This window comes from Prinia subflava, chromosome 2 (genome assembly GCF_021018805.1).
Source record: "Prinia subflava isolate CZ2003 ecotype Zambia chromosome 2, Cam_Psub_1.2, whole genome shotgun sequence".
Classification (NCBI taxonomy): Eukaryota; Metazoa; Chordata; class Aves; order Passeriformes; family Cisticolidae; genus Prinia; species Prinia subflava.
Window position 1 is genome coordinate 97,937,820 of NC_086248.1, and position 27,929 is coordinate 97,965,748.

The following is a 27,929-nucleotide window of genomic DNA, read 5'->3' on the forward strand; positions in this document are numbered from 1 at the left end:
CAGCTTGCTTCTTCGTCATGGAAGCAGTGAGTCAGGGTGACTTTATTTGGAGATATTTATGCATTTAACCTTGTCAAATCTCGTGGAGTGGGATGTTTTCTTGTCAAGCTGGCACATGTTTGAATTGTACCCTGGCTACTTTGTCCAGTCTTTTTCTTGGGACAATCAGGTGAAAGGGAGTCATGCTCTCTAGGCTACCTTGACACTGCTACAGCGATGTCACAGATCGTGTGGATGGTTTCCCTCTGACAGGAGAGGAACAGTCACTGTTACGCTCTCTGTTGTGTTAACAGGGGCTGAGGTGGAAAAGTGTCTGCACCTGACACTCAGTCCACCTTGCAGGGATTTAGTAAAAGTGGGAACTGATTACTTAAAGGAAGGGAAGTATAGAAAAAAGTGTAATTGTAGTTTTGGTATTTAATGAGGACTTGGGAGACTGAACTTAGCCTGGGTCTCAAGGTGTATCCAAAACTATCTTTAGGTGCTTAGCTCTCATGGTTTTTATCCTGTATCAAGCCTGCATCCACAGTAGCACTTAGAAGATATCTGTTTCCTGAGCCTCTTTCCTATTAACAAAAATAAATCTTGCTCTACCCAGCAAGAAAATGAAATTAATATCTGCTCAGACCCTCTGTGTATTCCCAGCCGCTACAGTAATATACAGTGAGTCTTGAATATCCCTATGGACTTCATTAAATGTCTAGATTGATTAGCAGACTTTCTTTCCTGACTTCTTTGCTTGTTCAGAGATATTCTCCTGACAGCTGTCCTGCATATCTCCATTAAAGAGAGAACAAAGCCCTGGAGAGTAACACTTGCTGTTGGCTGCTCTGACACATCACCATGGACTCATTTACATCCCATGCTGGGACAAAAGCCCAACCCACACCCTCCCCTCGTATGTCCCACTTGCTCTGGCTCTGGGGAACCTCTCCTCTCGGTGCCCAGCTGAGCATAAACAAGATTTGTGTGAGCAGTGCTACTGATCAGAGCTGCATTCCTCTGTATGGCAGGAAAAACAAGGTGCAAGTGTATGTATTCTGTTCTTAAGTGATGGAACACTACAGAGGGAAAGAGGGAAAATTATCCCGAGTGCTGTGAAGTTCCTTAACACACAGCATGATGTGGGACAGAGCTCTGTTTACAACTATCTACTCAGAATTACTGGCTGTGGTGGTGTTTTCACACACAGTGCCTAGAGAATTGCTACAGATGTGATTCATGGGGTTGACTTTTTAGTCTTGCTTTTAGTGTATAATAGAGTAGATTGTTACTAAAGCATTTGGATAGCAAGATGACAGTGTAAATGGCTAAGGGCAAGCTATTAATAAAGATGTTTAAAAACAAGGTCTTAGATTAATATTTAAATGTTTAGTTTGGAGCTTTCATTTTTGAAGGGCTCTTCAATGGCACAGAGAACTTGGGGCATTTTGCCTGGCTCCAGCCAGAGCTGGAGGTGTTCAACACCTGAAAACATGAGGCTTATTCTGTAACTAAATTTAAACATTATAGCCTTGCCTTGGTTTCTTCCCTCCTGGCCCATTTTTTGTTTCACAGATCCACTGGGCCTGCCTCTTTCTTCTGGCAGTTTATTACTGTGTGAGCTTAGACCGAGAACTGATCTTCATCTGCAGTCAAATTAGGAGTTTTCCTGGTGTCCTTAGCTCATTCCACTGCAAATGCGTTATGTCTCCCTACGCCTCCCTGTGTAGGGTGTTGCTAAGGCCTCTCCCAAAAGCAGGCAGTCACTATCTCTGCTTTGGCAGCGTTTCAGGGATGTGTGAAGCTGTCCACAGAACTCAGCACGGTTTTATTGTGAACTTACAGGGCGGTAGGGAAGCCATCTGCTTGCCAAAGCTGCATTAATGCAAAACCATTATTACAGGGATGTTCAGACAGAACTGTAAAGGGAAGAATTTGCTGTTCAGTAATTCCTGTCTGTTGTACTTGCATCCCTGTTGAAAAATATGCTGCATATTTAAACATTATCTAACATCACTGATGTAGTTTCTTTCACAACCTCCAGATAAGGTCAACGTGAAGAGAAAATGAATCCAAATCATACAGTAGCAGGAGGACAAGATGAACACAGTAACAATTTTATTCCATCAGATGTTTTTTCCATGGGACAGGTTTCCTTCTGACAGCATGAAAAGGACTCAACAGACTTAACACAAAGCTGACAAGTCAGCAGGACTGTCAGTGGTTTCAGCCTGCAGAGCAAGTGATCATCTTGCAGACACCCTGCCATCTAGACTCCACAAAGCAGGCTGGCCTAATGAACTCTTGTCTGCGTACCATGGGAATACCTGGCACCATGCAGTTCACCAAGATCTGGCAGGATTATGCAATTACAGTCTGCCAAGTCAGATCAGGCATGATACAGTCTTTATGCTGACTGTGGGAAGATGGATGATACCTGACCCAGCATAAAATCTGCCTGGCTGTAAGATTTTAAAGCCAATTTAAACCAGCAGGGAGTGGACATGGAGTTCAGCATTTCTCACCATGTAGTGACACTGGTTCTTGGTTTAGGTTTGTTTTGTTTGTTTGTGCTATTTTTTTGACTGGTAGCAAGCATGCTATTGATTTCCTGTCTTGTGGAACCATAGCCACAAGTCCTGTGGTATTGGAATTCACATGGGGTTGATTGGAAACAGATCAAGATGTGCTGAAAACCCCAAAGCTGCTGCTTTGCACCAGATATCTCACAGCTTGCTGTTACTACTGCTGTAATTTGTGCTGCTACTTTTAGCAATTCACCTCTTTCCTACTGAGTTTTAGTCACTAGGAACTTCCTTCGCATCTTTCTAGAACTGGTGTTATCTAAAGATGAAAGGTTTACCAGACTGTGCCCCTCTATAAGGCACAGTTTTATGGCAGTGTCCCTATTTGTCAAGTGGGACACCGGTTCTGATTGTCTGGGGACAACATCCCAAGATGGGACAGCTGACCCTCAGAACACTGACTGCCTAGAGAGGGAACAGCTCTGGGGAGATGAAATAAAATGAATGTTGATTCCAGGGAGCTTATGACTTAAATTTTCATAATTGAATAAGAGGCTTTTGAGGCTTAGTCCAACTGGTCACAGTGATGTCCTGCCTGAAAGCTCTTCAGAGTTCAGGGAAGACTTATGTCTTTGCAAAACAAGCAGGCAGCCCACACTGGAGAGGGGGAATGTGCCAGGAGGGGCGGGTGTTACCCAAGTGTGACAGATGGCTGTGAGCAAAGGAGAAGGAAGGTCAGAGGAAGAAAATGAGGAGAGGGAGGGGGAAGTGACATATCCCTTTGAGGACACACAAAGCAAGTGGGAAGCTGGGTTGGGTGGCTGTTATGAGACCCAGAGAATAATGGTGTCCCCTAAAGAGAGAAGGGTGCTGGGTAAGAGTATCAGAGAGGAAACAGCTGGGACTGGGTGGAAGAACAGTGATTTGAGCAAGTTTCTCTGGAGGTGAGGAGCTGGTGGTGCCAGCAAGGAGAGGACAGAAGGTACAATGAAAAGCAAGGGACGGGTACTGGATACACCTCACTGCAGCTCATCCTGAAACACCTTTGTAAAAAGCTGCCATACTCCTTTCTGGAAGTGGCTGCCTTCCAAGGCAATATAAAGAGATTCCTGTAATGCCTATCTGTGGGTGTGTTGGGAAGTACACAGAAGGCCTTTGGGATGAAAAGATTTCTTTGAATGTCGCATGCCCTAATTTTTAGAGCAGGCCCAGCTTGCCAATCATTTCTGCCTATGCCTATACTCAAAGGAATAATCTGTCCTGGAGCTGCTGATTCAGAGCACGGGGAGCTACATCCTCCTGCCAGTGCTCCACATTTCCTCCTCCTCCATACCAAGAACTAATGGAAACATTAAATACGTTTTGGAGGCTTTAAGGTTTCCAAAGCAAAGGCAAAAGCACAGCAGGTCTCTGTTCTCAGCCAGCAACAATACTAACATTTACATTAAGCAGTACCTGGAGTGCCAGACTGTGTGGCCTTTTGCTCTCATGTTGTTTACTGCAAGGGCTTCAGGGTGGGGAAGAGACTGGGAGCCTGATGGGGCCCTCGCTTTGTCACTGGGAAGTGAACGAAACCTCACCAGGCACATTCAAATGAGGTGCAGCAAAACAGGGGAGCATTGACTGGAGCTCAGTTTCCCTGTAACAGCCTGTTTGGCTCCTGTGTACACAGTCACAACTTGTCCCATCTACAAGTTTATATCTTTGCCACTTGTGACAGATGGACCTGAGCGCTACCTGGTACTTGGGCCAATTCTGAAAACAGTTTCTAGCCAGATTTTGAGACCTCAGAAGGCACCTGAAGGCACAGGCCAAGTTTTCCAGAGAAGCCAGTGCATAGCAGTGTTGATATGTAGCTGGGATTCCAAGGAAGATTTTTTACTATAGCATCCAAACACAAACTGAATTCTCCTGTATTCATACTTTAAATTTCAGGAGAAATCACGTTTGAAAAGCTGGCCTGAAATGGCCCCCATAACTGATAGCTTCTAGTGACCAGGAAACACATTCCTTCTCCATTGTTGCTCAGGATGCTGGAAGAATGCATGATGGGCATAAATAATGCAAACTGATGAGATGCTGATGGCATGACCACCTTCCCTCAATGCAGTAGATGCTTAGAATATTTCTGGAGTGCAGAGTGCACAACAAATGGACAAGCTGCACAGCTGTTCCAAAAATCAGACTTGTTTAGTAATACAAATTAAATGCTTGCTGTATGTTAATAGGAATAGAAAAAAGCACAGCCCTTTCTATCTGTGCAGCCATTTAATCTTGGGTTTTTTGTGTTACTTTATTTTGCTCTTCCAATTCTGGAACTGCAAAATATATCAGTATTTCCAAACCCAATGAAGAAAACAGTCCCTCTCGCCCTCAGTACTAAACAAAATAATGATTTGGCTTTCTTAAACACCAAATATAATCTTGACCTTTTGTTTGCATGCTGCTTTCAGGTCAGAAGTATTAGGCTCATGGCTTCACGTATTTCTAGAAATAAAAATGAGAACTGTGCAGATTTTCTGCTCATTTTTCTGTTGCTTTTAAGAGGAAGTGCAGAACAGCGTGTCTGTAAGAGCTGAGCATTTCAGTGGAACAGTATGTGTTTAGTGAGACTGTGATAAAATCAGGCAGGTTGGCAGAGCAGCTGTAATGGAGGTGAACTGGAAAGTCAAAACTAACCAGTGCACTTTCACCCTTCCAAGAAGAGTGAAATACAGAATATAAGCAAACATCACCAGTGGGGAGTATTATAGCAAATATTTGAAATGCCTCCCTTTTAGAGGCTTTCAGGGTGGATGCCTTTAGTTTGTATCATGCTGTTGCTAGCACACGTGACAAAGCTCCTCAGAAAAAATATTTTTTGTTGCCATTGTACCCTAAACAGCATTGCACGAAGTGGGAGAACATCAATTCCCTTGGTGTTTGCCTTTCCTTTCCAAGCATGGCTATTTGAGACACAGCCAGGCTGAGGGCTCTGCACTGCCCAAGATTGTTGCTATTAGCATTTTTCTTCTTGCTGTCAGACTGGTGAGTGACTAAGTGTCCCTGGTGCTGAAGCTGCTGGTCGTTTGGGAATTCTGCTTTCCCAGGAGAAGGGCGAGGCTGGTGGGTAGGGGTTTTTCCCTTGGTTATGGGATGCTTAGGGCTGCACTGAAGCCAGCAGAATGGAACAGGGTGGAAGGCTTGGAAAATGCTGGAACAGTGTATACTGGAAATAAAGCCAGTGAGGAATGACATTGCCAGTCCTCACCTCCTGGCTAGGACCTTGTGGTCACTGCTAATGCAGGAAAGGGAGAGGGCAGCATATAGAGAGCGAACATGAAGTAAGTGTTCAGGATATATCCAGGAAGTGCCACCCCAAAAGAGGGATCAAATACAGCTTGGCCAAGGCATAAATGAATGTGGCAGAGTTGGATCTGCTCTGCTCAGGGCAGATGTAGGTTGAGACAGATGGGCAGCAGAGCGTGCAAGGCTCAGCCCCCAGGGAGGGCCCTGCCACTGAAGCGCAAGAGTTCCTGTTGCCAGGTGGCTCCATTAGCAGGGCAGACTGCACGAGGTGATGAATTATGAGGAAGTCCTCACTCCTGTCCTGGCTCTGAATGACCTGATCTGTGGCCCTCCTCTCTGTCCTCATTTATTTCAGTAGAGTCACCCCCTCCTCATTTTCCCTCCCAGCAGGCTGGCCTGAGCTTATTAAGTGACACTAGGACGGTGCTTTCCAAGTGGATGGCATTTGTATCACTATCAAACTGTCAAAGCAGACAAGGCTGTGCTGCTTTGGTACAAACACCTCCCCTATGGGCATCTCTGCAGTCTCATGCTCCCCTAGAAACAATAAATAACAAAAAGGACACAGAGCAAGGGACAAGGCAATGCAATCATTAGTTCTTTAAATGTGGACATAGGTTCATGCCCCAGTCTGCAAAAAAGGTCAGAAGAGAAATAGCTGGCTTCCAGGCAAGGATAATACAGAAGCTGTGAAGGACAGGATGCTTTGGGCCAAGACATCCTGGAAAAATTTCCCCAAAGCCTGTAAATGACACCTGTCATCCTAGGGTGTCTGGCTACCACACCTGTGACATTGTGGGTGCCCACCACAAAGCAGTGCATGAGTCAGGAGCTCAGTAGGTCAAATCAGTGCAGACAGCTCCTTGGCTACACTTTTTATGAGCGTTTGAGAGCAGCAGCAGCTGCTGTGTCAGTGCTGGTGATGTCACTGCATGTCAAAGGGATGTGCACTTAAGCTATGACAGACTGCATCACCCTCAGTTGCTTGATAGGCCTAAACCTGCAGCTCTTCTACTGGGAAACTTGATGGGCTGCTCTGTGGGGGAAGGGGGCTCTTTATGGTCATGCAGTCCTGGAAGAGAGCCAGTGCAGAGCTTTGTTTCCTGGGGTTATACAGCATTCCTTGGAGCAAAGCTTGGTAGCCATTTGCAAAGCCCTGCTGCTGAGTGTAGGAGGCTGAGTGCTGCTAGCACCAACACCAGCACCCTGTGCTTGTGCACACACTGGCTGTGAGGGGACTGTCAGATCTGTCATCTTCAACAGCAACAAGGCAGTGAATTTAATTCAGACAAGGATTCAGACAAGAGAAAAACTTCAGAATCAGGACTTGGCCCCTGAATCAATCCTTTAAACCCTGTTCCCTTACTCTTGCCTTTTGAAACACGGATGCAGTAAAAGGAACAGCTCCTGCATTGAAATTCAGGGGTATAAGGTGGCTCTCATGGACTGCTAAGCTTTGACAGTGTGGTATTCTGCTAAGCTGACACTGTATAGATTAACTGATGGTCCTGACGTCTAATGGGGAAGGAGATGGACTTGTGATGTTCCCACTGAAAGGAATTTCCTATTTTTAGAAATGCTGCTGGTTCTCATGGGATGGGCAGGCTGGGAAAGCCTGCCACATCTTTTACATTTTTATTTTCCCCCTTAAATTTATGACAGAATGCTGCTTCACTGTCTACTCTCTTCCCTGACACTGCATCCCAGGTACCCCAGTCTGAGGTCTTAGAACCCACTACTAGCAATGGGGGTAAGAAAAGCTTTCCTGTTCCAAGCAGTTAAGAACCTTCAAAGTCTCTTGGAAAACCTCTGTAAGACTCTCTCAGGTATTGCTTCATTCCCAAGTGAAATCTGAGCAGGCTGGGAAGGTACAGAAGGAGCAGAAGAATTTTGTTGTGTCAGCATTTTTTAGCCCTGTCTTGTTCTCAGCCTAGACCATGTTACTGCTCTATCTGCCTCCAAAAACAACTTGCTAACGAGATCAGCTGGCTTGTAGGCTTGGTGGCAAAGGTGTCAGCCTCACCACTTTTTCCTGTTCCTCCTCCATGGGAGCTGGGAGGTACTCACTCCCTTTCCAAAACCTCCAGATAAGCTCAAGCCAATGCCTAGCAGCCCTGCCTAAACACAGGCACCTCAGCCTGTTTTGACTCTTCCTGCTCCCTGCAGACAAAAATTGCTGGAGTTGTCCTAGTCTCAACAAAGCCATATTGACTTAAACCAGATGAAGATTCCGTCCTGTATCTACTGCAAGGTCATCTGACCTGGCCTGCAGGACCACTTTCAGTCTGTCCCAGATGTAAATGGTGACATAGCAAGATCCCACCTACACTGTACTTTTAACTGCTGTGACTAGATCAGTTGACAGGTCATGACAGCCCCCTTGTCCAGCTGGAGATACAGCAGAGCAAATTCCTGGGATGGCAGGATGATCAGGAGATGGTTGTACACCACCTAGAGCTGCCTTCTGGCAAAAGGGTCGAATGACCACACACTGTAGTCAGAGGGCCAATGTGCCAATTTCCTGCCCTAAGTGGACTTAATTGCACTGGGGACAGAGAAGTTGTCCAGGAAGAACCTGTTCCACATGCTGAGACAGGCCTCCAGTTCTACAAACATGTATAGCATGCAAAAATGTACAGAACTGGGACTCCCCTTTAGCCTCCTCAGCTGTTTCCAAATGTTTGCAGAGGCATTACTGTCTTGGGTTAAAGTACACCAGTGACTTTTGTAACAGTGCACAGCTGTGTAAAAAGCATGTTCTGGCATTGCTGGCACTCATTAGATTAGCTGCAGAAGTATAGAATTGTTTAGGTTAGAAAAGATCTTTAAGATGGTTGAATCCATCCAAACTCGGCTCTTGCCTCAGCCCATTGATCTGTCCCATCCATTCAGATCCCTCTGCAGAGCCTTCCTACCCTCCAGCAGACCAGCACTCCAGCCCAGAATGTGTCACCTTCAGACTGGCTGAGGGTGCTCTCAATCCCACTGTCCAGGTCATTGATGAAAATATTAAACGTGACTGGCCCCAGTGCTGAGCCCTGGGGAACACGGCTTGTGACTGCCTCCCAACTGGATTTAACTCTTTTCAGCACCCCTCTTAGCCTGGCCATCCAGCCAGTTTCTCACCCAGGGAAAGGTGCACCCATCCAAGACATGAGCAGCCAGTTTCTCCAGGAGAATGTGAGGGAAACAGGGCCATAGGCTTTACTAAGGTTTAGGCAGGCAATATCCTCAGCCTTCCCCCATCCAGGAAAAGGGTCACCTTATCACAGCAGGAGATCAGGTTGGTCACACAGGACCTGCCTTTCCTAAGCTTGTGCTGTCTGGCCTGATCCATGATGATGATCAGTTCCACGACCTTTGCCAGCACCAAGGTCAGACTGACAGGCTCTAGAACGGGACACCAAGACCCATTGGAAAGCTGACAGAAATTTTTGCAGAAGGAGCAGCAAGAAGTGCCAGTGTTATTTTGCAGGAGGGTATTTTTAGTTCTGTAAACAGCTGAAAAGTAGGAAAATCTTGCAATACATGTCACCATTTGAATTAGTGAGGAGATTTGGAAAAAGGGCTTGAAATGGGTCCATTTTGACTCACCTCGACCTTCTTTTTATTTATTTTTTAATAACAAAAATACTTCCTCCTGAGCTAGTTTCCTTCATTGTGACAGTTCCACAGAAGTGGTTGCTTTCAGTGGCAATTTTTGACTTGAAAATGTCTACACCACATAATACATTTTTTTTAATCTCTGTAATGCTTCTACTAGGGGAAGGAATGCTTGCACAGCATATTTTTCAACCTTCCCACGAAGGCTGGCACACCTTGGAATTTCTGATCCCCTAGCAGTCCAGAGGCCCACACTGAAAAAGGTTAATGTGAGGGGTTTTTTTGTGAACTGTAGCTGTGCTTTATTGACACTTCTTTGCTAGCTAAGGTTCCTGTGGTGGAAAATCCCAGCAGAACAGACAAGACTTGGCTCCAAACAAGGTGGCTGCTCAATTAAAAGAAAAAAGGAAGCTTCCAAGAAAAATTTCAATGCAAAAGTGTCACAGACCTTGGAAAGTCGTGAGTCATCTGAAATCTTATGGGGCAGAGCATGGAAATATGGGAATGCCTCAGCACTTTGGGGTATAGCCTGTGCTGCTGAAACTCAACTGTGCACTGTTAGTAGGCAGTGTGGATGAGAACTGATCTCAAACATGAATGCTGAGATTACTGCTCTTGGCTTTCTTCCAGTGAAATGGTGCACAGCCCCCAGCTTTATCTAAGGAACTTTCTAGAAATGCAACCTATGCCACCATCACCTTACAGAGCAAGAAGGTGAGCAGAGGTTAGGTTTAAAGTATAAAGATGTTGTCCACTTAAGATGATGAATCTGAGAGTGACCTCATGAGTTCACTAGGAGACTATGCTACTCCTCAGTTCCAGTCACAAGGGTCTGTAGTGACAGGACAAGGGGAAATGGCTTTAAACTGAAAAAGGGTAGGCTTATATTGGATATTGAGGAGAAATTCCTTACTGTGAGGGTGGCAAGGCACTGGCACAGCTTGCCCTGAGAAGCTGTGGATGCCCCATCCCTCGAAGAGTTCAAGGCCAGGTTGGATGGGGCTCTGAGCAACCTGCTCTAGTGGAAGGTGCCCCTATCTATGGCAGGGGTTGGAACTGGAGAATCTTTAATGTCCCTTCAAACTCAAACTACTCTAGAATTTTATGATTTAGTGTCCGCAGGCTTTCCAGATTCCCCACTGCAATGAGGAACTTGAGTGGCAACGGTTCTTAAACCCAATTCAGTCCTGCACTAGACGTAGGAAGCCTGGCCAGTGCAAGAAACCAGGTTGATTACAATGGGGGCCTTGGCTACGGATCATCAGTAAGCCACTGAAAGCAAGTTTCTGCAAAGCAGATAGGTATTACTTGACTGACAGAAATCTCTTCTGTGGGGAAATACTGGACTGTGACACAGGTGCTGCTGACCTTGTCAGCAGCCTTCTCTGAAAACATTTAAATTCTCTGCAGGAGATTATTCATGTCTCTTTGGTCTCCACTTGCAAAGTCATCCTGTAGCTCTGAGAGGCTCCCACCAGTGCTCTTATCCACAGCTTGTCTAGTTTGAAGTGAAAATCATATAGAGTTCCTTTGGTTTTGATTACTGTCATTTCGAAGAGAACTGAACTTGGGACTTACCTCTGCTAATTCTCTGCTTTTCTCCAGAAAGGATTCCTGGCGTATCAATGACACTGATGCTTTCTAATACGGGATTAGGGAGCTGGGCACAGACGAAACTGCATGGAAAATAAATGTGTTAAAAAAAAAAAAAAAGCAAAACAGTCACGATGTGCTGCACATCACAGGCAGCATGGGACAAGCCAGACTCTGATCTCTCAAGTCTTTGGTTGGAGCTCGGAGCTACTGTTACTTAAAGAAATGAGAACGAAACTAGAACTAAGAAACTAGAACTTTCTCTATTTTGCTGCCTCTGGAACATGGGTCTCAGTCATGACCTAGGACAGGTTTTTGATATGGGCCCCCAAATTGTGAATTATAAAAACATTTGGGTTTTCATTTATATGCTGTTTAGATTTTAACAAGAAGTGGTATTTGTTTTTCTTTGGTTAGACATTCCCCTGTAGAGTCCTGAACTCAAGTGAACTGAAATAACTTGCTTAAAAAAAAAAATCAGCAATTCTGTAGGACTTTTGTTCTCTTTCAAATCTCATCTTAAACAGACAAAAAGTGTGCTATTATTGCACCATGGAAGTAGTAAAGCATAGGCAGCATGATGTCTGAAGAGGCTGCTCAGTCTACCCTCCTGCCTCAAAGCAGGATCAATCAGGTTATTTGTCTAAAATGTTCTTCAAATCCATAACAATGCAGACTCACCAACATTTGCTGTGAGTCTACTCCCATTACTTAATACCCTTTACTGTAAATCCTCTTCTTTTAACATCTAATCTAAATTTCATATGCTATAATGCCCCTCAGTCACAAATACAGTAGATGTGGTAAATTATTTATTTTTCCCCTCTTGTCACAATATACACCATTGTCATCCTGCTCCCCTCAGTCTTTCCTCTATAGAAAACAGTTCTGTGGTTGTTTTTTTCTTTTTCCTATCTCTTTCAGTTCTCTCTAGCTGCCTTTCCAGCTCATTTCTAAATCCCTGAAGACCCTTGCAGCCTTCCTTTGGGTCCTCTCAAACAGCTCCACATATTTCTTCAGGCATGATGCCACAAGCTGAAATACTCCAGCCACTGCTAGTGCTGAGCAGAAAGGATGGATTGCTGCTTATCTCTTGGAGTTGACAGTCCTGTTTATACATCCCAGTGATATGTGTGCTTTTTTAGCAGCAGTGTGACACTGTTAACTCACATTCATTTTGTAATTCACTGCTCCCCCCTCTGCAGCTCCATTTTCGTGTAACTGCTCTCTAGCTAGTTGTCCCCATCCTGTATCTATGCAAATCACTGCCTAAGAAGAGTCACTTCTGCTTTGTGGGCTGCAGCTCATCTATTTGTTGCTAGTAACAGCAAAGGACAGTAAAAGCCCGTCTGCTTCCATAGCTTCTGGTAGCATTTCATGGATAGCCTTTTTGGGATGGCATTCCAGCAGCTCTAAGTGTGTGTGTGTGTACACATGCAAATTAACAGGGTAGTGTGACATGCAGGCACAAAAAACATGTTCCTGGGGGAGGAGGCAGAACCACAGAGGATGGGGGTTGGCACAAGGACCACTCAGTGCAGTCAAGGCAGGTGGGGCCCTGCAGTGCTCTCATGCATGTCTGGCTCAGCAGAAGCCCCTGCACCTCTGAATTCCTCCAGGCTATGCCACAACCCAGCTGTTCTACTCCCCTATGTTCTACTCTACTATGACTCCAAGAAGATTCTGGCAAGAGTGAATCCTCATGGGTTAAAGAGCGTCTCCTCCCCTAAGCTGTCAGCTATTTCAGACCACATATTACATCTTCCCACATCTCCAGCTTGGCAGGCGGCAACAGAGAGCATTTGGGAATGTGTAATACCTCATATCAAAGAGGGGGACTGGCTTGATTATCCTGTCGAGTGCCAGGCACAGCAGCAGAGAACAAAAGGCTCAGAAGGTCATGTTATTCCCTTGTCCTGCCAACCCAGGTTTGCTCTTCATTACTACAGCCCTGAGTATTCCTTGTGCTGTAATATTAAATGGGGCAGGGGGACTTTCCACCAGTTTCTCTAGGAAAAGTACTCCACAGGAGATTTCAGATATAAGGTCAGAGGCCAGCGTGAGTGAGAGCATTCTGGCTCTTTTGGCAAAACTAAGGCTGCTGCCCTCCTGTTGTCCCGGCAGAACGGCAGGACCTCAGGGAGCTCGACCTAATTCTGATTGGGGCCATATGAAGGGAACAACACGGTGCCAAACTAGTTTCACTGCCTCTACCGGCAGAGTATAGGGCTCAAGGAGCAACATGTTATCTACCTCTCCTGCTGTTCACAACACAAAACCACCTTAGCTTCCCAAAACAAGACTTAGGGAATGGGGGAATTCTTGCAACCTAGTCAGTGTGATACAAAAGAAATAGGTGAGATTTCTGATTTTGCTCCAGGCCCTTGGTGCCAAACAAGTCTTCCTGATAACAAGGTGCAAATTCTCATCTCTCTGGAATCTTCCCAGAGGTGGGGTTTGGCCAGCAGAGTTGGAGAAAGGAAAACAAACCCTTCTCTCAATGCCCAGGAACAACCTGGAACAAGAAGAGCAGACAAGAGACAGGATTCTGGATTCTCATTTCAGTCCTGGGCAGCCCCACCTCCCAGATGTGCGCAGGTGCTCCACTTCCTGGGAATGAAGGGAGAGAGGATACAGGCTCTGAGCAGCACGATTTGTTTATCTCCCAGCCAAATCCTGACTCTACCAGTTTTCCCTTGCTTCCTGGAAAGCAGCAGATCCTGTCTCTGCTAGGGAGGGAGTCCCAGCTAAGGGTGGATGCTCACTGCTGGAGCAGCAGGCTCTGCACCTCATAGGACACAGTGCTGTGGCTGCCACCTCTCAGCCAAGACCAGCTTGGCCTGTGTGAATGCTACTGCCTCATGCTGCTCTGTTCCTTTCCACTGATGCTCAGTCAAGTCTTTAACCATCCATGGGCAAGGCAGGCTTCCCCATGGCCACTCTTATCTCATCTTAGAGGTGTGGGCCCTGGAGATTAGCTCCCTTCTGCAAATTTCTTGCTAACAGCCTCCTAGCTGAGGTCAGGGCCTTGGCATATATATAGCAGCAGCAAGGTATGTGCAAGGCAGAGATAGCTCTGCTTGTCCTTAGCCCAGAAGCCAAGCCCATCGGAAAAGTGTGGGTGGCTTGATCTGGTCCAGTGGGTGCACCAGGACTTACATCTCCTAAATTTCTGGCCCTCTGAGTCAACTCTTGCATGTGTTTAATTTTCTAACAGGCTAGGCATCAGCATCTGTATTTTCAGCATATGATGCTCACACAGCTGAGCCAGTTCCCCTTAGTGTGTCTCCTCTGTCAATTTAGAAATCATTACCCCCTCTTTTTTCATGTCAGCAAGAGAAAGATGTCATTAGCTGCTGTGGCTACACCCTGTATTGCTAGGACTGCACTTAGGCTGCTGCTGAATCACTGCTGTGTCCCTCTGCCCTGCTGTCTGCACAGGCTTGACTCTTTCTTCAGGAGAATGAAGAGCAGAAGCAGCATAACAAGAGCACAGCATGATACAGTGAACTGGGTTAATGCATGCAGAGATTCCTTGCTGTATTAGGAGCAAACTGCATTCAAGACACATCCATCAGGCTAGTTCAGAAGTGTTTGCTTTTTTGTCCCCCACACCTGGCCTAATGTTCCTTCTCTGCAGTGAACTGCAGAGTCTGCCAGCTGTGGCTGTTCTTGGCTATCAGCTGATCTGTTCTGAATTATGTCCTCTTCACCCTCGATCTCTGCACTCCAGGCAAGAGGCCTGTTATTCTCTTAGGGCAGATAACCATTCTGCCCTGGTGTAGGGAGTGGGCAGTCTCCTGACCTAACTGCTGGTCAGCTGCAGATGTTCTGGGCCCTATGAAACAACAAAAACTTCTCAAAGTCTCTCTGGTGCAGGACCACGTTGACGTATTTGAATGATGCTCGTGTGCAGTGATCAGATACTGCTTCCTGTCACCCTGAGGTATGTCAGATTCTCCACACAGCAGTGACTCCAGCTAGGTCCCTCTCCTGCCAGCACGTTCCTCCCCATGCTCCTCTGCAGGCCCTTCCTGCCTCGCCACAGCCTACACCAGCACTCCAGTAGTCAGTGCTGGTAGGAGATGCTGCACCCTCTGGACAGTCATTCCCTAAGCTTGGAAGATCGGATGGGAGCCAGAGCCCAGCCCAGCTTTCCTGGCTGTTTGGCTGAGCAGCTGCCATGTTTCCAGTGTCTCCCACACCGTGTTAGGGGAAGGCGTCAATGATGGGTGTAGTCGGTTTGTTGCCTTCTGCAGCACAGTTTGTGCTCATCTAGGATATGGGTGTGTGCTGCTGGCTTCCTGCAAGGCCTACGTCCAAAACCTCCCTATGGTTGGACTGGGTCTAGGGGATGGAAAGGTTATGTTCCTCATGTCAGAGCCACTGTCCAAACACCCTGCTACTCCTTTTTACAGGAAACACATTGGAGCAGCCATCAATGTGCACCTGAGGTTGTATGTATAAGGCATGGGAGAGAGCCTGGTTTTGATTACAAATGGAAGAAGCTAGAAATACTGAAGCAGGGGACAAGAAATGTCATGAAGATATCTACCTCTAGTCTCCTGTAGGATAAGCTTTGGCTGTAATGTCATTTTTGTTTTGTTTGTTCAAGTAAAATGAAGGTCTGTCACACGTGAATTTATCAGCCCTTCAGCAACTGCCTTATGGTGCACCTGGTAGGACTGGCCTGGCTTTGCACCAGCCATGTGGATGGGAGGAAGAGAAGTGCATTACTTGCTGTGCTGCTCATTAGATTCTAACTTTACTCCACAGAATGAGAGAGTTCTTGAGTACTGACCGGTTCAAAAAGGCATTGCCAAAGGCGTTGAGTTTCCTGAACGGTTTTTTGGGATCCACCACCAACGCATTTCCAGGAACAATTCCTTCCACATCTCCTTGCATAACTGCTATAAAGGAGTCAGTTGTAGGCTCTGGTCCAATCCTCATCCCCGGGAAATCCTGCTCCAGCAGGTACCTGTAAGTGAAAAAACAGGGTGTGGGCATGAGACATGAGCTGCTAAGTCCTAAATGAGTTGTACTGAAGATTGCAGTGCAATTATGGAGCTTAAGAGCATGGATCCTTCCGAGACTATTTTTAGCACTGTCACTGAATTGTTTGATAAATGCCTTGGTAGCTTTTCTACTTAGGATCTCAACATTGAAAGCTCATTTAAGGCGGATTAAGAAATTGAGATGACTATAGCTGCTAGGAAGAGATTCTCATCACATTGCATCATTTTGTGTACTTCAGTCCTCAAGACATTTGGAGCAGACTTAACACACCAAAGTAAAAACAGCAGTTCACTGCAATCACAGAGTTAATCCTGAGCCTACTGGCTCTTGGTGCCAATACCAATTACTTCACCGCCGCTCGTTTCAGCAGACTCATCCAACTAATGTGCTTAGCCCCAAGTCCAAATCAGTTGCTTAAATGCCAACTTCCCCTGCACTTGACTGAAGTCTCAGTCTCTGTCCTCGTGTGCTTCTGAAATGCAGCCACAGGTCTGCACTACAAACTGCTTGAGCATATTGAGCACTACGCACATGGCTGGGGGAGTACATTGCAAGCTATGTATCGAGCTAGATAGCACAGTAAGTACAGCATCCTTTATTATTTCCTGAAGGTAGTTTGGCAAATTTCAGGGAAAGACAGTCACCCATGGGGTTGTAGGGCTTTGAACAGGATGCTGGCTGCATATCCTAACTGACCCTGCCAAATTCAGGGTGGGTCAATGGTGTGTGCACGGGACAGTTCCCTTTGGCTCACAAAGGTGCCAAATGCCACCACTGAGGTCAGGCCTGTGTTTGTGTGTGTGGGTGTACAAAACCACCTGCTGCTCCTGAGCTGAAAACTAAGACTATTATGTCCATGTGGCCTGCAGAAGGTGGCCAGAACTGGTCTAGCCCTCAGTATGGGGTGGTGTCAGAGGTGACAAGTGCTAAGCTCTGGCTAGTTACATGAAGAATAAAATGACTACCAGACTACCGAAGTTAGTACAAATAACGTGTTGCTTGTTGCCAGAGGGTAGCTGACACTCCCTCTTCCCTTGCTTTGACCTAATCCTCAGTAGGTAGAAAGATTCAGAATTGCCAGGATGTTACAAGTAGATTATGAGGATGTGGAAAAAGGAATAGGAGAAGGACTGGAGATTTTTTTTGTGATTGAGGCTGGTATGTTTAAGCACAAGCACTCGTTCACTCAGGTGAGTCTTAGGTGAGGGAAGTCCCTGTGTGAGGACTACAGGACCATTGGCAAGAGGGCTTGTGATTACTTTTTAGGGGTTCCTGCTTTCACTGTCATTTTAACTTAGGTAATCACTATCCAGTATTTAAAGAGCAACAAAAAAAACCCTGTGCAGGCTATTTACTGATACCATGACAGCAAATGTGTCTTCAGTTCCGAGTGAGCAAGGCTAAATCAGCTGGATCTAGAGGTAAAACAACCAAATGTATACCCAGGACAAATCACTGATACTTATCTGGCCTGGTACACACTTGCTGCAACAAGAGTATCTCCACAAATGATATCCATAATTCCCTTAGGAGATGACTACACCTCCTTTACTGGTGTATTATCATGTATTTTCTTGTATCTTTTGTCCAAAGTGATTTCCAAGTCTCATGCTCACCAGAATCCACCAGAAGTGACTCTTGCAAAACTCCGAGATGCAACAGCAGCTGTTGAGAGCGCCTAAAAGACCTGAAATAATCCAGGAAGAGAGCAGCCCTCTGACCTCCTATATGAGGGTGGATATATCCTATTTATCTAAACCTTATGTAGTGGTTTTTCAAACTTTCCTATAAAAGTGGGTCATTACTTAAGAAAAGCAGACTGCAGGTAGTGTAGTGCTGGTGTGTGCCACCTCTCTGGCTGGTGACCACAATACACCTCCCTGGCAGCCACAGTAACTCCTCTCCAGCTTGAAGCACCTGAGAACAAGGAGGGGCTACTTCTGCCCCACCGAGGGCCCTGCAGACTATCATATGAATGTTCTTGGCTCAGTTCCCTGGGAAGCTGGTTACTGCACAGCTATTTGCTAGGTTAGAAGCCACTTGGCCAGACTCTGGAAACGAAGCTTGTGCTGGACAGCAATTCAAACACTAGCCCTGAGGGCCACTGCTGTCAAGCCAGTGGCTTTACACAGATGGGAATTCACTGAATCCATAGAAGTAAGTCTTGGCATTTTCCCCGTGCAAATAGTAGAGAGAAAAGAAATAGGCAGTGTTACCAACTGTCAAATACAACAAATGAAGGGCTTTTCAGAAAGTCTTACTCCCAGTGTCAGGTTGCAGCCTTGCTGTAACAACTACCTTTTTTCTTTTTTAGAGGCTTGAAATGCATGTGTAATATGACAACTTTCGAGCAAAAGTAAAAAATAGTTGGGGGGGGGGGGAGTTCTTTGTTATTTATAGACAAAGCTTCCCAGAAAATCTAACCAAAAGTCCTACGTGTAATAGCAACACTCCTCCAGACAGCCTGCTTGAAAGAATTTTATCACAGCTCCACTCAGCTAACATTTCAAAGCATTTCTGTGTTTATTTCTTGTGTAAGATGTAAAAAAAAAACCCAAAAAATCCCAACAAAAGCACAAAAGAAGTAGCTACCCACCAATGTTATTGACTTATGTGCAACAAGTGGTAGGAAACCAGAGAGATGAAGATTTGCAGTGCCCACTGTCACAGCATCTATTTTCAGTGAGGCCTCTCTGGGAGATTCGGGTACATTGTGCAGCAGGGTGTCGGCTGCACAAGAATCTCATTGTGCAAAGGACAAACACAAGGGGTTGTATTGACACTGCCTGATGGGGGGAAGGCACTTCTGCTCCGCAGCCTGCCCTGGCTACCACAGGCACACTAGAGAACACATGCCGTTGTCACATTTGTGGGGATTTCTGGGAGAGAAGAGCAAACAATAGCTGTGGAAAACAGCAACCACCAGCAAGCAATTTCCTCTGCCAGTGCTGCAAGCCTTAAGGTGAGCTGCTGGACACCTTCAAAGGCCTGGGGGAGTGACCTCTAGCCAGGTTAGGGAAAACTGCAGAGTACCCCAGGCAGGAGGGGAATAGGTTTTTTATGACCAATCTGCCTTTTAGAGAAGTGTCTGGAGTCGGTGTGTGGCTGGAAGCATCATCCTGTCTGCCTGTTTCAGGCCTGTTCCTGAGCAGGCCCAGGGCAGGAGAGCTGTGTTAGTGCCAGCCCAGCCTGGGGTCGCCTTTCCCAGGTGGATTTGGAGATGGGTAGGGAGAGGCCGGGCTCGCTGGGCAGGAGTGCCGAAGGATGTGGGGGAAGGGGCTCCCTGCCCGTGATGAGTCATGCGGGAGCCCTGCAGGATGCCGCGGAGTGTGGCAGCAGAGGTGATGCCGAGCGGCAACGGGAAGAGCAGAGCAGGAGGAAATGGTGACAACTGCCTGATGTAGGCACAGATAAAAGGCTCAGGGCCGCAAGGGGAGGTCACACCAGAGCTCTGCGTGTAGCCTGTGACAGTGTGGAGAGGCCAGGACGTGTAAACGATTAGCTGTAGGAGGAAGGGGTGGCTACACCAGAAAAGCAAGCTATGTTGACAGTTAGTAGGGCTCTGGCAGGCTTGTTTATTTTATTAGCAGGATGGCTGGACTTGAGCCAAGATTATTTTTAGAAATGACCAAGGAACCTAAGTTAATTAGGAGAGTAATGTTCTGTCCTGTACTCCCACCCTCTTACAGGAAACATAAAAAGCAATAACGTTATAAAGGAAGGCTCCAGTGAGATCCTGCAGTGGTTGTCTGATATTCCCAGATAGAGGTGTTGCCTTGCCCTAACCAGCACCAACTTTCAGCCCCCAACCCTGTGGAAAAGCGTCAGCCAAATGTAAGCTGTGGAGAGAAATGGGAGTGAGCACAAAGAGATGATACAGCAGGAAGCAGGAACGGAAAAGCTGCATTAGCAATGCTACCTACACCTTTCACATAGCACAGAAAGGCTCAGTTCTGTGTCCCTGCAAGCAGAAAAGGGAACAGCCTGGTTCCACTGAAAACAAGCCATGCTCTGGTCTCGCTTCACTGGCTTTGACCCACACAGCTCACCTCCCTCTTCCCTGGCTCAGCCTCTAGGAATGTTTCTCACTGCTGACCTTGACTGCCTTTTCTCTGCCATCAGCTCCTGACAAGAGAGCAGCCTCACTGCAAGATGCTGCAGCTTAGGTGCTTCAGAGCCTTGCATTTCTTCCTTGTTTCACCTCAGATTCCCCAAAACAAGGAAACAGGTTTGGAAAACAGACATTCCTTAGGTATTTGACTTTTTTTGTAAGGTGTCATGGGATCCAGGTAAACTGGGACTGAGTTAATTCTACATGATTGCTTGGTGGCATTAAGTCATCTCCCTAAATTGCATGGCGGTACATGAAGGATGCAATTTAAGAGTGGAATTGATAAAACGGATAATCCTAATTATCTTCCCATCCTGACAAGATTGTGGATGGAATGTCCAGAGGCTGCTTCTTGCTTCACTCTACTGCTGAGACATAATGGTTGTCAACCCTCCCACTTCCTCCCCCTAGCCCACTTTAACTCCTCCCTGCTCTCAGCCTTAGCTCCCACTTGCCTTCCCACAATAACTCTGGATGCTAATCTGGTGCTTATCCCAGCTCTTTAATGAGCACTGCCTGCAGCTCGCGCTGGAAGCCTGTCACGAGCAACACGAGGTTTTCTGGCCTCTGACTGGGAACACGCTGGAGTAACAGACTCTCACGCTGTTAGAGACCCTGGGGTTCCACCAAAGTTCTCAACTTTCACCTCCTTAGACACCATTTTAAACACAAGACCCTGCCTTTCTGGAGGGTCCGTTTGGCACTCCCGTGAAGCAGAAGCTCCCAAAGCTCCTGGTCACTTCTGCTTGACCATTGTCTCTGTGCAGGCTCATCCCAGCCCTGTGCAGAAAACTGGGAGAAGAGGATACAAGCACGAGTGAAAAGCAGTTGTCAGAGAGGCTCAGGTCCACTTGCTGCCAGTGATTGTTGCTGCCATCCCATATGAGCAAATACTCAATCTTCTTTTGCCTGGAACATGCTCTAGGCACCCAAACTTCCTGCAAGAGGAGCTGAGGCTTAAAGAAAAAAGGACTTTACTGAACAGAGAGGGGCAAAGACAGGAAGCCTCTGCTAACAGCATGCAGATGAGACTGCAGGGAAACCGATGCAGGCAATCCAGAGAAAAGAATTAGGAAGAGATGCTGTAGTTAGACAGCCTTATCAAGAATTCAGCAATTCCTTATGTTCAGACTCTGAGTGTCTGTAACCCAGAGGACAGAAAAAGCTTTACAAACAGGTTTGGTACCAAGTCACAGAAAAACATCTGGGGTGAAGCAGCAGTTGTGCTAGCTATCCTCTCTATTTTTCAGAAGAGTAACTCCCTTTGCAAACATGTGAAAAATGCTTCTTTGGGTGTTTTGCACTCCTTCACCATCCACCTCATCTGCTCATACGGGAAAAATTAACTTTTAAACTTTGTTTGCCAGGTACATGCCAAGGTAGCAAAAATGCATTCTGTTCTTGGCTCCTGACCAAGAAATTTAGCAGCAGGAATATTACAGCACGTAACAAAAAAAAAAAAAAGCCCCTGCATTTCTCAAGGTCACTCCTTTAGAGATACAGTCAATTTGATTCACCTCTCTCTACTCTCTGCAGTTCCCTCCTTCACCAAAGAAATACTGGTAGAACAAAGGGCTGCCTGCCTGTAGCTCGTGTCCAGATTTACACTGGGGTAATTCCACAGATTTCAACACAGCCACACCAGAAAAAGGCCGGAATTTAACGCTTAGCTTATGAATCACATAGGAAACATGGACAGCGCAGCTTCAGCTATGATCCCAAGGGAAAGCCTGCTGCAAGTTAAACTAGCAGCATGGCTGAACAGAGATCCCTGCAACCAAGTCCAGCTGGAAAAGTTTAACCCTCTCTGCGACAGTTTAACATCATCAAAAAGAAAGAGCTGCTTGCAGTTGCTCCTTCTTTACGGTTCGACAGGAACTTGCTGCTCGCAGCATCTCGGCCGAGCAGGACCCAGTTAAAACAGGGCTTTACTTCTGGAGCCCTGAAAGAGGGGCAGGTCTCTCTGCACAGGCACACATGCTTCTCTAAGTGGGTTCTGAGTATTGTCTCTGGGACAGTGCAGAAAGAGACAGACACATGCAAGCGTATAACAGCGACCACTGCAAACCGAAGCACCCCCTCTAAAGCTGCCCCACCACTCAAAAGCTACAGCAAATGGCAAAGAATGGCTGCTACGAGGGTCAGCCTGGGCAGTGCAGGAATGCTCCGCGCGAGGCTTCCCAGAGCCTGTGCACTTTGGACGGCCGGGAGGGCCCCAGTGACTCACGTCTCCACACTGCTGCCCTGCCTGCACTCCTCAGCCCGGCCCTGGGCTACTTTTTGCCACGTCGGTGTTTCATGGGACATCTTACACCACCCTGAGCTTGCGAAGGAATGCTCTGCGTTTGAGTGGAGGTGACTTTTCAATGAAAAGCTGTTGAGGGGACGCAGAGGGGGTAACAGAAAGGGGATCGAGGCATAGCACAGGTAGCAGAGACACGTTCTGCCCCACCCCAGCGCCCGGGCGTCCAGGGTGCAGGCAGCTGGGTTTTACCTGATGAAGGTGGTCTTCCCAGTGGAGTACTGCCCCACGAGGAGCACCATGGGCTTGTTGTCGAAGTCGGCATCCTCCAGGGCGGGCGAATGGAACTCGTGGAACTTGTAGTGTTCTTCCAGCGGCAGCAGCTTGGTCTTGTAAAGCTTCTTCAGGCCGTCGCTGACCGTCTGGAACACCTCCGGGTCTTTCCGCCGACGGTCGTCGGTGCCCAGCCAGCTGAACATCTTGTGGCCTCCTGACGCCAGCTCCGCGGCGACCACCGGGGCTGGGCTGGGCTGGCTGCGAGCGCGGGCTACCCGCGCATCCCCCTCAGGCCGGGCGGGCCTCACTCCGCTCCAGCGCCCACCCGCGAGGGCCGCCCGCCCTCACGCCACCTGCGCCGGCGATTTCAGCCAGAGAGCCGTCCCCGCGGGAGGCTGAAGGAGCGGCTCGTCCGCGCAGCCCCGGCCCAGCGGCACCGGCGGGCGCCGCCTCCCCTCACGCCGCCGGCTCCCGGCGTGGGCATGGCGCGGAGGCCCGGCCCTCCAGGAAAGGGGCGGGCGCCGGAAGCCGGCGGTTCCTGGCAGGCGCCGCCCGTTCTCCCCGGCGGGTGAAGCCGCGCTGGGAGCCGCCATGTTGGACAGCGGGGAGGGGCCGGGTCCCGCCGCGCCCCCTGGGGGCCGTTGAAGGAACTTTCAACCCGGCGCCATTTTATTTCCTTTCTCGCCTCGGTTCGAAATAGATCAGACAAAATCCACAGAAATGAACCGTGCGAGTGCAAATCTGAGAGCGGGCCAGCTGTTCCTGAGCATTGCCAGCTTCATCTGAGTCTCTAACCTATCAGAGAATGGGTCGTGTTGGAAGAGACCACAGTTGGTCATTTCATCCAACCTCCCTGCTCAAGCAGGGTCATTGCAGAGCACACGTTGCTCAGGATCGTGATGAAATGGTTGTGGAATACTCCAGTGAGAGACACTCCGCAGCCTTGCTGGGCAATATGCTCCATGTGTGGTGATCAGCACAATAAAGAAGTTCTTTCTCATACTGAGGTAGAATTTGGTTGTGCATGAGTTTCTGCCCGTTGGCTCTTGTCTGTTGCTTGGCACCGCTGAGGAGAGCCTGGCTTGACACACCCTTGACAGCCCCACTTTAGATATTTATACACATTGATGAAGTGCACTCTCAGTTTTCTCTTGGACTATTCTTTCCTCAGCCCAGTGATTGGGCTGTGCTGCTGCCCCTCACTTCATGGGGCTTGCGGATTTGGCTGTGCCTGGAGGAGTTCTCCATCTAAGCAGATAAGACGGACAAATTATCTACTGCCCCAAATTCTTTATTCCTCCAGCAATGAGGGAAAACAGGACAGCCACATAAGTCTTCCAGGAGTAGCTTGAAGATCGGCTATGTCTTTGGAGCTGGCTATCAGCTCTGCTGCCAGGCTCTCCTCATCTCAACTGCGCAGCTGGGATAAAGCAGAATTTTTTTTCCTAGAATATCTCCTAAAAGCTTTTTCTCTTTAGTCCATCCCACGGGCCCAAAAAATGTGGCAAGAGGCAGTTTTGGAATCAGTCCTGCTGTGTGGCAGTTCCTGCCCTTTCCCAGCCATTTGCAGCCTGGAGGAGCCCAGACGTTGCATAAGCAGAGGTAGCTCTGCATTAAGATTTTTTTTTTTTTTCCACAGGAGCGGCACACTGGGAGACTATGGGGCTCTGTGTGTCTGAACAGTGATCCAGACCCATTTCTATGCCTACTACTGCAGGAGAAGACACTTTCCTTCTTTCCCGTTGTGTGATCCCAGGCACTCGTACGGTGTCTGGAATGGCCTGACCCAGGAGGTGCAAGCAATGACTCCAGGGACCAGTTTTCTTTTTCTGGAAGAGCACAGGAGACTGACTGTATTTTCTGAAGATCAGACTTCACTGCTTTCCTGCCAATGCCTAGAGCTGAAAGTGGAACTGATGTTTTGAAGCCTCCTTAAGACCAATTTCCTTCATTTCTTTAGTTTTATAAATAGAGGCTTTTGGCTTTCAGAATCTGATGACTCCTTTGCAGCGAAAACTCCTGAAAATGAAAGGCCGCATAGAATTCCATATATTTTGGCAGGAATTACTCATTTTGTAGGAAACAACTTGCTTTCGTCTTCTAGATAGTTCTGCCATTTAAGGGGTGTGCTCTTCCAGTGGTGCTCTGGCATTTCTACAGCTATATATGGAGTGTCTTTGGTGCTTGGTTGTGTTATCCTCAGAGCTGAGCAAAGGTCAGGAAGCCTTTGATTGTAAATCTCCCCAGGCCACCTTGGTGCCCTTCCTGAATGCAGCAAACAGGGAGCAAAGCAAAGTTTCTGTTGTGCAGGCTGTGGGAGCTGACTGCCACAGGTATGGCAGAAGCACAATTGTTCCCCATTTACAAGGTGAGGATATTAATCATTAAACTGCACAAATCATAAATATGCATAACCAATGGCTAAATGGCCAAAAAAACCTTTCTTTGCCTTGGTTGAAGAGAGTCCCTTTCCTCCGTGGATTCATTATGTCTGGAGCAGATCACAACAAAACTTGTCAGTCTTTATAGACTTTCTGTCTAGAGGTATCTCACAAACATTGCAGATTTTTATTTATTTTTCAGTCTGTTTTCTTAGCCATTTGAGACTGACTTCCTCAACAACTATCTTTACCTTGAGCTACTGTGCTTGCCAAAAACAAAGGGAAGTAAAATTAGGAAAGGAAGTTTACAGTATAATTAGGTTTTGCCGGAATCAAACTGAAAGTTTTAATCTGTTTTTATTATTTATTCCTTTTCATTTCTTAATCAGAGGTGTTTTTATGTTGGATAGATTGGTCTTATGGTGCAATCTTCAGTAAGTTGGGGTTTTTTTAGTAATTTATATTTTTAAAATGTAGAAGCTCTCCCTTGATTGCCCTGCACAGAAGGCACTCTACTGCAATGCTCAGAACAGACCTCTGTCTGATACTGGTGTGGGTCTGCTACAGTCTTCTACTATAGAATTTGTCTTTATCTTTAAAGATATGATGGATTTAACTTTTAGTTCTGTAGTTTCCCAGTCGTGCCCTTGCTGTTGGTAACAGGGCTGGCAGTCACTTAGCTGGATACTTGCCTTGACCAGGAGAGAGGGGCTTGCTGGAAAAGATTCACTTCCACTTAGCTGAAAGTCAGTGAGGCTGAAGTAAGTCATGTAGTATTTGCACACAAAATGAAACCTTGGGGTTTGGGGGCAAAACACAATGTTGTATAACTGAAACTTGTGAAATGGTGACAAATATGTTTGCTTATCTGCAGCCTTAGGGTTAGACAGGTTTACTTCCTACAAAAGATCTTCTGAGGATGGGGATGTTGAAGTCACAGAATCTGAAAAGAGGTGGTGACTCAGACCATAACATGTTGACGGTTTTAAGAAGCTTGTGGGAACAGTGTAGTTCAGTAAAATTAACTTCCTGCCAGTGCAGTTACTGCCACTGTTTGTCCATTACTAAATATGAAACCTGAGGAGACAGTGTCAAAAGTTCAGGTGCTGATGGGTTAAACAGGGAATAACCCGGGGTGTGGGAAAGGATAGAAGGGAGAGGAAGGTGCAGCAGGCCCCCAGAATTAAACCAAATATACTAATTAGATAAGTAAGGGAGGGAGAGTTTCCTCTGGTTCAGCTGGATCAAAATTATCAACTGCCTGCTGGTGCCATATGGCCTATGTGGAGACATAAAATTGTCTCTAGTGTAGTCTATTCCTTTCCTCACTCATTGCTTTGCCTTTGCAACTCAGAAAGCTGCTGCCTTCCTCTCCTGCCCTCACTGCTCCTTCATATTCCTCTGAAATATGTTCCATTACCTTTCTCCTACCATTTTTCAGGTGTCTGGTGCACACACACACACACACACACACACAGAGTCCTTTCCCCCCCTATACTGCTCTTAGCCTCTCATTGCCTGAGGTGGAACAAGGTGCTGGTACGCCACCAAAAATGGGGAATGTGGGGCTGGATAATGTACATCCAGTGAGTGGGAAGCATTCGTGCTTCCAGAGAGCTCCCTCCTTAGATCTGTTTGGCAGAGAAAGCTGTTGGTGTTGCACCCAGGGGACCTGACTGATGGGATGTCTGTAATAGTGCTGGAAAGAAAAATCCTCTAAGCCCTTCGCCATCCTCGCAGTGCAGAAGCTTGGTCTGTAACTCTTGAATGATTTTGTCTTTCTCTACCATAGGACGTACACGTCTATCAAACTTACATAAATGTACTTTGTGGAAATTGATATGATTAACTGATTGACAAAGTGTCATGTCCCTGTCTGTTCTGAGAAAATGTGGGCATTTGAGAGCATTTCCTCTCTGAACTTTTTCTTACCTGAAAGCAGAAATCTTGTTAAAATGTATTAAGACACACTTGAACACATCTTCCTGTTCTACCTTGTCAGTGATTTATGGAGAGACATGGAGTTTTGTGCTTTGAATAACTGAGTGACAAATAAACAAGGAAACTGCCTTCCACTGAAGCAATGGGTGAGTCAAAAGGTAGCCTGCATGATGGGCTGACCTGTTCTTTCATGTCTCCCGTGGAATATTTTGCATTGAGATCTCCTGAAATTTTCTGTTATTACTCAATATGCTTTTTTTCCCCGCCTCCTGCTTCTACCACAGTGTTTGATAGGTTGGGACAGGCTTTTGGGGTTACGTATGCAAGGCATATATACACATGCACATAAATACGTGCATAGGGAGAGATAACAAATATACCATTTATGAGCAGCAGGCATCACTAGCTGTGAGAACACACCTGGAGAAGGTAGGATATGGAATGCCAAGTGCTATTTGGAGGGGTTTGGTGCTGGCATTTAACAGTTATCTCTGGCTAGCACAGAATTAGGATTTTCCAGGGGTTTGAGGCGAGTGTAACTCTGTCACCATGTCAAGATGAAGCTGTCTTCTGGGATCAGATGGGGGTATTAGTTACACAATGCAGTAGCTGCTGCTGTGCTGTTCCCTGGAGGTGTGGAAGGGAAAGGCAAAAAGTTTGTATCAGCAAATGTGGGAAGGATGGGTGTGATGTAAAGCAGCTAGATGAGCCACATCAGCTGGCCTGCATGTCACAGCTCCAACGCTTCTGCCTGCCAACTGGTTGGCAACACAGGCTAGTGTTTTAGCTAACCCAGATTTTGTGCACCCTTTTCTCTCACTTTTGCTGTTTAGAGTTGGTTTCACTGCTACTTGATCACTAAGTATTCTGTGGAGATCAAAAATTTCAAATTTCATCTGTCATTAGTGGGAGTTGTGGGTAGTCAGAACATCTAATGATTGGGATTGCTTATGAATAGGATGTTGTTACCT

General features: G+C 46.8%; 1 protein-coding gene across 1 annotated transcript in view; it reads right to left on the reverse strand.

Moving 5' to 3' along the window:
* Nucleotides 1–23,147, reverse strand: part of EHD3 (EH domain containing 3) — a 30,155-nt gene extending 7,008 nt beyond the window's left edge. The window contains exons 1-3 of the mRNA XM_063391158.1: nucleotides 22,613–23,147; nucleotides 15,793–15,969; nucleotides 10,977–11,074 (exon numbers count right to left, since the gene is read on the reverse strand). Coding sequence (XP_063247228.1) covers nucleotides 10,977–11,074; nucleotides 15,793–15,969; nucleotides 22,613–22,839 — 502 coding nt within the window. The 5' untranslated portion in view covers nucleotides 22,840–23,147. The remainder of the gene's footprint in view (nucleotides 1–10,976; nucleotides 11,075–15,792; nucleotides 15,970–22,612) is intronic.
* Between the last annotated feature and the right edge of the window lie 4,782 nt (nucleotides 23,148–27,929).